Source organism: Rhea pennata, chromosome 6, assembly GCF_028389875.1.
Source record: "Rhea pennata isolate bPtePen1 chromosome 6, bPtePen1.pri, whole genome shotgun sequence".
In the NCBI taxonomy this organism is placed as follows: Eukaryota; Metazoa; Chordata; class Aves; order Rheiformes; family Rheidae; genus Rhea; species Rhea pennata.
In genome coordinates this window covers 36,258,535-36,269,558 of record NC_084668.1, presented here as the reverse complement: position 1 = coordinate 36,269,558, position 11,024 = coordinate 36,258,535, and the positions used below count along the sequence as shown (strand labels likewise).

Below are 11,024 nucleotides of genomic sequence, written 5' to 3'. Positions count from 1 at the left end.
AGGAGAAGAGGAACAGAGTGAGCTCTGAGAGGAGCACGTGGATGAAAGACCATGAAAACTGAAATGAGAGGAAGAGAAATGAGCATTTGAGGATGGAAAAAGGAAACACGTGTTTGTGAGCAAAAATAGTTACAGTAATAGGAAGCACGCTGTGGAAACATACTGCTTGTCCCAGGTGCTTAACTGTAACCAACCGTAGCATTTATACAAAACGCTTCCAAACTGCAATCGCAATGTCTTCGTGAGGGAGAGAAACACCAGCAGAAGAGGGCGGCCAAGGCAAAAAGACTGAAGAGGGTGAAGAGCAACCAAGGAGTCAGTTTGGGGGTAGACTAGAAGGCAAGCGTCCCTCGCTTTGGGCCCCAAGCGGGACCTGCAGGTCTCTCGGCTTGTGAGCACGCACCGAGAGCGCCCGGGCTCTGCTGGCTCACCATCAGGCACGCTCGACCACCTGAAAGAAACAACTCTCATCTACACCAAGCCTCAGGGTGCTGCCAAGCCTACCCCAAACTGTACTCCAGGCACTACAGCAATCACAAACCAAATACTCCCCATCTGGAGCTACTTTTCCAACATTTTATCTGCCTTCAAATTAGTATTACAGATACGTATAAATAGCCAGTTCCAAATGAATGCAGCACATTTTATCCCGACAGGTCCTGAAACACTTCCTGAGCACACATGGATAGCAGGCCAGAATACAGTGCGCCATGCAAGAGCAGAGGGAGGGAGGGAAACTTCTGACTTAGGGCACTGGGTCAGATCCCAGATCCCCTCCTGCAAAGTCTCTCCTGCCCACACAACCTGGAGCTCCAGGGTGCCAGCGTTAGCTCTGCAAGAGCCCCCAGGAACGCACAGGGCTGAGCGATTTGGATCTGTATTTGCAATGAAATCCAGGATACTCTGTACGTATGATGCTAATAACAGTGTCTGCATAGAGCAAGACCAGCAGTTACTTACGGGCAGCTGAAGCCCTGAGGCGAAGCCATGTGGCCAGCTGCAAATGTGTGTATACTCTAAGCTAATTTAAGCAACAACTCGCTGACCACTGGGTATGTGCAGGGGCTGTAGTGTAGAAGATGGTAGCCTCTATCATGGCAGGTTTAGTCAGAAGTTGTCTTTGCGGAAGTGCAGATCAAAGGTTATGACAGAAAATCCTTCATCTTCCTGTCTGTGACAGCAACCCCTGAAGTAGGAAAAAAAAAAAGGCAAACTCCACAGGTGTGGGCGACAGCTAATGCTGACATAGCTGTAACACAGTCAGGGCTTAAATTAAAAAGTCCTTCTGATTGTCATATAATTTCCCCCATTACCCACAAACCACTTCCTTTTCTACCCATGAGTTCTTCCCCGTCTTCAGAGACGACAGAAGGCTGGTGTCTCTATGTCAGGCAAGCATGAAGTCGGCGGTGGTAACTTTCTGTCTCCTCTGCTTCCAGTCTGAAGCGCTGTACGGTAAGTGGCATTTTGGATTACTCTCCCTGCAGCACGTGTCTCTGTGGAATCTAACCCGCCCAACGAAGGGAGGCAGTAAATGAGGGGTGATGCCGAGGGGTTGGGGGAATACGGATAATCCAGGGAAACAGCTGCAAAAGGAACGCTCTTGACTTTAATAGCGCTAGGGAGCTGGTGCAAAGAGAATCCCCGCTAGCGCAGAACATTTGCTCTGGCAACCCAAAACAGAGAAGCAGAGATTTCATTGCTTATATTCTTTACCTCACCTGCTCTGCGTTGCCTTCTAGCTGCTTGGACTGTAGCTCTCCAGCCAGCTTCCCTTGCCCAGCACACGCTCCTACATACACGGCACTGAGAGTGAATGGCTTCATAAGGAGAAGCCAAGATACCGATACTAACCTGGCTCACGTTAAGGCAGGGAATTTCTGTACTTTGAAAAATACGTACAATTTGGCAGTGTGGATGAGATTGTTTCATTGCAGCTTTGAAACTCAGAGTGGCTTTAAAGGAGGCATAGCGTCCTTAGCGCTGTCTTAGGAGGGACAGCGAGACAGCGCTGCTCTCAGTACAGCCATGAACGTGGATGTAGCATTTTACAAGATTCAGTGTTTCAGCACAGCTATGCAAAGTAAAATAGCTCCCATTTACCTGAAGCCTCTCAGAAACCTACGTATTTCAGGCCAGAATGGGAATATAGGTTCTATCTGATTAAGAGTCTTTTTTGATACATATACTGTCCAAGGATTTAGTAGCATGCATCACAGAAGTAAGGCCTAGGATTTAGTGGGTGCAGTAACTAAACCCCATATGACCGTGTTCCTTTGGAGGTCATGCTGAGGGCTATTGGACACGTTTGCTTCTGAAATTCCAGGGACACAGGATTTAGCATTTAGTACTCCTGAGGTGTCATACACAATTTAAGCTTTTATAGTTCCAGCTCTTTAGGCAACACAGATACATTTGTGAAGGGTAACTAATACAGCAATAGTATCCTGAGTTTTCAGATAGACTGAAAAGGTGGGTGAAATCCCAGCAAAGGAGAATTGTGATCGGTATCTCTACAGGGCCCTGAGCTGCTCTTGAAGAGTTATTCTGAAATCCAGTAACACCAGATCCCAGCAATATTGTTCGGTATTTCTCCGCTAGCCAATTTAGCAGGTATACTTGCCTGGCACATGTAATCCATGGGCCTGGAGTTACCTAAGAGACCATTCCTTATGGAAAGAAATAGGCTGCAATTTTAAGGATGTAAATAATTCTGCTACCAGTCACTGGTATTTCCCCCTTCCTTCAAACCTATAGGGCAGGGCTTGGGCTGGGGAGACAAGATGTTAGGACAAAGAAAGGAATTGCCTCTAAATGAGAAATGGTATCTCAGATTTTTTTCCTACGTTACTTCCAACTTAAAAAGTAGTAATTATCATCATTGCTGGAAAGGAAAAGGCTGTAAAAGATCACCTTGATGTAGGACACATCAGCACAATACTCATTTAATGCCAACATGTTAGCATTTCAGGGAGTGCTTGCAAGCACAGTAGCAAATTTTCAGGAAGGCAGAGTAATTTCTGAACATTATCTTGCTTAGACATGAGCAAGGCCTACTTCAGATCTATGGTTCCTTTCTTCAATGAAAATAGGCCACAGAAGGCAATCTATACGTGAATCTATATGGGTCATTCGGTAACACAAACATGATAAATTGTTTGTCAGGGCACAGAGCCTAAGTCTCCGGTGTCAGTGCAGGAACACAGGCAATCGGCTTTTGGAGGGCAGAGCCATGGGACTCGGTAGCACTGGGGGCCCACGGCTGTGAAAAACTGCGCATGAATTTCTGATTGCCAACATTTGCTGGGTGTTATCACTGCTGCCCTCCAGCTCTCTTGTTGTCAGTGCACGAGGAAACCAGGGCCATTTTTCAGAGGAGTGTGTGAAATACTATCAAAAATGGCTGCTACATTAACTGTATACCTTATAATAGTTTCCATATTTTACAACATGTTTTACAGCTTAGAAATAATCCATACTACAGGTGGCTGCATAGAGTAATTCTGGACATTACTCGCTTTGTGCAGAAGCACTGCTTTCCTCTGCTGAGCCTTGGTTCTGGCAGGACAGGCGCGCGCTAGCGGCAGGCGTACAGCTGATGACCCCGAGTTGAAAGTGCTCCTTGCAGAGTGCCTTGAAAGGTCAAAGCTGCAGCGACTCACAAACTGTGTACGGTTTCATTACACGTATAGTAAAAACAAAAGCCCCAAAAGTGTTCGTTTGAGAAGGAGGGTCTATACTGTCCTTGTTCATTTACATTGGCAAACACACCCAGGTGAAATCATGCTCTCTCATCAGTTAATTACTTTTCTGAGAGCTAGGAGAGAAAAAAAAAACAACAAAAAAGGAAAAAAACAAGCATAAGTATTCTCACCCATCTTCCCACCCTAAAATCCAAATTCTAAACTTAATCAAATGTGGTTTGATTTTTGCATGGGATGTTTCATGTTTGCAAACAGCACTGGGTCTGCCGAAGAGCAGCCAGAAAGCTCTAAATTGCAATCCCCTTATGCGGAGAGGAATCTGCCTTCCAGCAGCCGCAGGCTGCCCAAGCACAACCACCAGAGCAAGCCCCGAGCCCCCGCCTTGGGCCTCCCCGCCGCCGTACTGATGCGGGTCAGAAGGCCCATCAGGGTGGCTCGGGTGGATTGGAGACCTCCGTTACACAGGCAACCTCTGGTGGAAACCAGCATCACTGTAACTACATGTACCCATAGGACGTAGTCACACACGCCTGCATAGTGAAATATGGCAGCATGTTACTTTCACGTGCATGTTCGTCTCTCAGATTCACATCTGAACCTGGATTATCTTTGCCCCGACACAGTCTCACGTGAGGTGAGCCAGGACCAACTCCACACAGCCCCGCCACGGGACGCTGCGCAGAACCAACGCGAGATTTGTTTTGCTTCCGTCTCAGAACGCTCATATTGCAAATACCTGTTGGCTTTTCTGAAAAATGCCAAAGAAAGAGCCTTGCGGCCAAATCTAAGCATTTTTACTACCAAATTGCAGAGATTCTTCTGTTCATTTGCAGCAGTAACATGCTGTAGTCTTTTATTCACGTGTTTTGTGGCAGTACTAGGGCGGTTCTGTGGGCAAATCTCTCTCAGTACAACTGGATGTTTAAACCTTGATTTCCTAGCTCCCATCCCCTAAAAAACACACATTTATTCTGAAGGTTTCCGACCAATTAACGTCACAAACACAGCTAGTGGTTACCTTGGCCGTGCCGGGGGGTCCGGCGGGCCAGCCGAGGACAGGCGGATCGCAGCAGTCAGCACTAAGGGCGGGGGGCCGGGGGGCCGACGAGCTGCCTCTCAGCAGGCAGGGAGGCAGCACTGCTCCCGGAGCGTGCCCGGAGCCACACGCCCACACCTGGGCTCGCTCCTGCGGCTAGCTGCGTAGACCGCCTTTTGGTTTAATCCCAGGCCCCGTTAAACTCATTCTTTACATGAGCTCCCTCTGTTAAGCACCCTCCTGCACGGGCACTTCTCTCAGAAGAATACTAATTGCATCACGTTTACCAAAATGCCTGCACACAGAAGTACATTGCTGCGTTTTTCTCGGAAATAGGTGGTTAAACTCCTGGGCCCGAGAGGATACAAGCAGTCGTTCCGCTTGCCGCGAGGGCGCGTGAACTGCAAACGCTTCATGACCCCTCGCTGCCCTTTTCCGTCAGAAACCCGGATTAAAACCCTGATCTCTGACACCGATTTTAAGCCCCCCAGAACGAAAGGGCGATGTCGTTAGCTGACAGCAAACCGAAACTGCTCGGAGACACCGCCGCAGGGTCGCCATTCAAAGCTTTGGGGCACAGAGCAGCGTGCTCCCCTTTGCGGCGGGCAACGTCAGAGGAGCGCGGTGCCGCCGGCTCCGCGGCCGCCCAGGAGCGGGGTCAGCCCCGGCCTCCCGGCGCGGACACCCCCAGCGCCCCCGGCCAGCCTGCAGCACCCTCCCTGCTCCTTTCCTCCTGTTACACTAGTGCACTTGGCTTTTTCTTCCCTTCCCTACATCGTTTGCCTGTTGCTGGGCCTCATTTTAAAGGTGTACGCTATCAAACTACAGGCTATCAGCTACCCTTAGCAGCTGTTTCCTTTCACCAAGCAACGTGCAAGCCATCAAGAACTGTTTTCCTTCCTGACCCTTGCTTTCAGCTTTTCAGGCTATACACCATTACGAGGGCTTGCACTTTCCCTATCGGTGCCTTCACCCTATCTAGGGCTTTATTTCCCTCTGGGTTGGCGTATCGTGCACCTCGTCTGCCGTATCTTCACACCAGCGGGCACAGGATGCCAAATACCTTGTCTGTTATCACACGCTTCAGTAACAGCTCTGAAAGAAGGACGGCTATTAGACCTGTCACTGCAGCAGATAAGGCTGCTGGCTGTGGACAGCAGAGCGAGAAGAGTAAGATACCTGTGAAGAGGATGAATCAATCAGAATGGGATAACAGCGCGTACTGCTTTCCGAGCAAGCACCGCAAAGCTGCTTCCAGCAGTCCATTAGCTTACGCATTGCACCAAAAACATATTAAACAAGTATTATTCGTTGCAATGCCCTGTCCATGATGATGATTGGGGTGCAGGAGAAGGCATGGACACTAAAGGATTACCCGAGTCCAGAAAGGAAGGCTAATGGCAGGCCAGCACCTACAAGGTCCAAGCAGGAGCGTTATGTTCAGTAGCTGGGCTTAAACAGGCCGCGCTGGAGGGATTACGGGCTCCCGGGGAGAAGCGTCGGTGGCGCTGCATCATCGGAGCCGTACCTGCACTGCCAGGGACCGCTCGCTCTGGGTCCACACTCACCCGTAGCGATAGCAGCAAGAATATGATGGGGTGAGTTCTTAACTGTCTGCTCCCTATTTCCTTAACATCATCACGTCCTGCTGTGGGGTCCCTTGCAATCTAAGCAGCCTTTGAAGAACTGATTCAGAGCACTGAAAGGGAAAGCAGATACAGGTTTTTTTCCACCTGGCTGTGTGGGACAAACTTCTCCTTTTAGAGCGCGCTGCAAAAAGAACTCTAAATGAAACACTATCAAGCTGTGCTTTGCCTGCCACTACTGACATACAAACCATTTCAAAGTGCCACACGCCACCAACCCAGCCGGATAATTCCTTTCTTAGTATTGCCGTAGTGGGTGGTGATGGAAGGATCGGCTCAAAAAAATCCCAGAACAGATTTAAAGTGTGCCAGGCTCGTATCATGGGGGCTGGCTACGACACAGAATTGAATGCAGTTTGGTAGTCATGAAGAGAAGAATATGCTCATGGAAAAGAAGCAAAACTGTATGAACTGCCTGAACATTTTCTTCCTGTATATCTCACAGCATCTTCCATCACTTGTTCTGGATGCGTCACAAAAAAGATGTTTTCATGCAAGATCATTCACTGCCGTGGTGAGGAACAGAAAGCACAGAGAGTGCAATAGGCATTTCGGTCTGGAAACACATAATGCTGGCTTACCATGGGCTCTGGATTCATGAGAAAACAAAATGATGATTTTTAATTTGGGGGTACATTCCTTCCATATTTTTGGAAAATTTTACTTTCATCTAACTTCCTCTTTATGAAATAGAAGTGAAATAGAAATTAAAAAAAATAGAAATGAAATATGAATAAAAATGAAATAGAAATACCTACATTTCAGAAGCATTTTAAGAATTTATATGTACTATTCGTGTGACTGATATTAATTATTGCTCAACTCATTTTACTTCTTTGATTTCTATAATTTGTGATTTCACCACATGACATGATTTGACAGAGTAGCACACAGACATAGGATCAGGTAGGCTCTCACCACAAGTACTAATACCAGAGAATAACTGCACCAACTTAACGTTCCACAGCCTCTGTCCCTCCGTCTGTCTCCCCGAATTTCAAACAGGAAACAATTCTGTATTTTTCAGGAGCTGACACCTGCTCATCACGATTATGCAAAAATATAGGTAAGACATTTTAAAGTCTGTTTAATTACTCTTGCATAATTTGGTTTATAGCTGTAAATGACTTCTAGATCAGAAATACTGCCCCAAAGAAGAAAAATTTTTCTTTTCTTTCCCTTTTTTTTTACAGCACACTGACACTTGCATTTTTTCAGTCACTTTACTTTTTCTCCTCCAAGAAAATAGAAATGGAAACGTTTCACAAAATGAGACTAGCACAACACAAATGCATGCACAGAGTGACACTTGTCCTCTGCTCCTCCCGTTACGTTAGTGAGGAAGGCAATAGAGCCACATAAATAATTAGGCCTCAACATTATGGCATGCCTCTAATCAATATCCACCCTAGAAGGGAGAGAGAGATCTTTGGGTTCAGGCATTTATATAGGAGTTCTGGGTTCAAACCCCATTTTAAGTTCTCAGCTACATCCTTATGCTTCAGATTATCAACCTCTAAACCGGAGAGGATTATTATCACTTGGCCCCACCTTGTTTTCCCTACGAAGTGTGTCTATGAATCTGGGGCAGGGACTGTGTGTGTACAGTGCTTGGTCCAAGGGGGCCTCTAAACACTACCAAACAGCTCACTGACCCAAAGCCAACAGCGCCCTGTCCAGCCTTCTAGCAGAAGTCAGTTCTGGTCTTGTATCATTTATTTTCTCTTAATGTCTCTCTTCACAAGATGTCTTCCCCACAGCTTCAGCATCTGAATGCTGCTCATGACCAAAATGGTACACCGGTATCTCCTTGTGCAGGCTGCTTTGCAAAGCCACTCTTCAAAGCACCGCCATGCCTTAAGTTTCAATCATATGGTTCACTTATCTGAGTAAGTTTCCTCTCATTTTAGAGATTCATTGCTATGTGAGTGACTTTACTTTTTACTTTTATGTCTTCAGATCAGCCTCATGTCTCTGACCCCCAAGTGACAGTGGAATTTAGGAGTGGAGACTTCAAACTCATATTCCACAACCCCAAAAACGTGAGCGAGTTCAGCATGGTCCTTTTCAAAGGGCATGAAAAGAAACAGATCTGTGCTCTCCACGTGAGCAAAGAGAAAACTATTCCCAAGAGTAACGTCAGCTACTGTCATGCAGAGCATTCAAATAGCAGTACCATTTTCATTCTCAAAAATCTGGAAAGGAAGCACACCGACATTTATACCTGCTGCCTGGAGATGTTTTTACCCCCTCCTTACATAGATTGCAGACTGAATGAAACCTATTTGTACATCCAAGGTAAGTTTACTTTTCTGCTGCTCTCCTTTCAGTTTTACTGATAAGCAGATCCTGCAGTGAAAAACGTGACTACAGTTTTCATAGATATTTCTAAAAGAACTTAACATGACTTAGCAGGGAGCTGTGGACGTAGCAATGGAGCTGTGCTGGCAGTGAGCTCAGCATGGCCCCCTCATAATTATTCATCATCCTGGGTAGGTTCTGCAGCCCGTGCAGAGATCTTCATATTACTGGTGGCACCCAAGCTAGCTAGACTACATCTTCCGGATTACTGCAGTCCCACCGTTGCCTGCAGAAGAAATATTCCCACTGCCCTTCGCCAAGGGCACAGACATTAATTTTGAATTGACTTTCACTCAGTGACTCTTTAGTACATTAAGCCGAAAAAGTGAATAGCCTTTGCTCACACTCCTTCATTCTCCATACGAATCAGTAGCAATGCTGTCCCTTGTGTTGTCCTTCTCTTTCTATCATCTCTCTTCTCTCGAACACCAGGACTAAGCAAAGAAAGAAGCTGAAATGCTAAGGTTAAAATTATGTGGTTGGTTACCTTATCTGTCAGTCCCCTCCGAACAAAAAATGTGTTGGTCTAAGAATCAGGTCATGTCATCCTTTGTCTGCAGTGCTTCCCAACGCTGTCCATTCCCATTTGTCCTGGCAGCCAGATGCTCATACCTATGGCTAACTCTTTTTATGCTATATCATTTTTCCCAGATGTGGGCAAGATTAATCTTGTGTCCCCTAACTTGCTTTTCTGTCAAAACATGACTTTCAAAATCCTCCTTTCTTTTGATCAGACCGTCCTTTAAATCACCTGTGCTGCTCACTGAATGTAAGCTTATGCCTTGCTCTGATCTTCAAGGCTGAGATACCATCACACTCTCAAGCCTCTTGGTTTCTTTTCAGACAACACTTTCACCCTTGTGTCAGCTTTCTCCTCTCCTCCTGGAAAACTGCTCTGTTCTACTTCCTGCTGAGTACACTACCCCAAGACAGCTTGTTACCTTCGGAATATCTTTCTCCACAGCTCACTTCTGCCATTTCACTAATAAGAGGAGAAATAATTTGGAAAGTTATCTTGGGGGGGGGGGAGGAAAGAAAGTGCTAATTCTCAGCAATGACTTTTCTGCCTCCTCATCTCCAGATAAGGAAGCCTGCATTTTGTCAGGACTCACATCATGGATAATTATTGGTCTAATGGCATTTGCCATGATTCTCTGTGTCTGCTGGGTAGTAGCCTGTTGCTTAAGGAACAAGGTAAGCAAGTCTATGAGATTCTGCACAACCCTTCTTCCAGGGGTCATGGATGGGGAACTTGATTTAATAAGATCTAGAGGGTGGGATCGGCACATACTCACTCAGCATGTGGTATGTTTTGACAAAGAGACTGACTTGTTAATTTACTACTGAAAGTCAGTCATTGGTGACAGCAGCTCAGATTTAATTTTTCTAAGACAGAATTGTTTATTGATTTAAAGATTGGGAATCAAAGGAAAGAGGAGAAAAGCTGCACAAGTCAGCAAAAATACTTTGGTAAGCAAATCACCCGATTGTTTTCTTCAAGAGGGAATAACAAATCATCAGTGGAGCAATTCCAGCTCTGTTCTGAAGCAAAACCACTTAAATAAAAACCAGTTGGCTCAGGACAGAAAGGAGATCATGGACATTAGTTATTTTGATTGGACAGTATCTGCTTTTCATTTTCAGTTTGTCCTATTCCAAGTTTTGTATGAGAATGCCTGTCTATTTTATCATCTCCACTGAAAGCAGTCAAATTAACTGCCCTATTTAAACAGCAAAGGCAGGAGTGGGTGAGGTTGGTGACCACAAGTTGAATTCACAGCATTTTCCTTCTCTTTGCAGAATCAGCAGTGTGAATCCAACTCCCATGAGTACAACAGCGAATACATGCCCATGGCAGCAGTGAATGCAGCTAGAAAACCAAGAATCTGAGGTTGTGTTAAGTCTAATTGCCCTTGTACCTCTACTTGTATCTGTTGCAAGTTTTTTTCTGGGTGAGAAAGGGCTGCTTACTGCGTCTCCTGTTGACACTAAGTGGGTGGGATTATTACAAGAGTTTGATAATATAGTTTATGCTGCCACATAGCAGAAAAAGAAAATAAAAAGCAAAATCTCCGGGCAGATTTTGAATCAGAATAGTGGACCTAGTTTCCTAGAAATGAAACTGCTTCACACCAGTGCAATGAGATGATCATATGCATGAGGAAGAGATTACAACTCTATTCCACTCAGATTCCTGAGATAATGCAGGGTACCCTAAATCTCTCTGGGAAAGGGATGTGCAAGTTTTGCTCAGGGTTACTGGCTAAGGGCAAATAT

The 11,024-nt window shown here is 45.9% G+C and overlaps 1 protein-coding gene across 1 annotated transcript; it reads left to right on the top strand.

The window, feature by feature from the left end:
* Positions 1 to 1,338: 1,338 nt before the first annotated feature.
* On the top strand, positions 1,339 to 10,637 carry ICOS (inducible T cell costimulator). The gene is given in 6 exon segments (XM_062579233.1): positions 1,339 to 1,380; positions 1,383 to 1,455; positions 7,414 to 7,452; positions 8,346 to 8,684; positions 9,829 to 9,941; positions 10,548 to 10,637. Coding segments are annotated over 6 exon segments (696 nt in total).
* Positions 10,638 to 11,024: the final 387 nt, after the last annotated feature.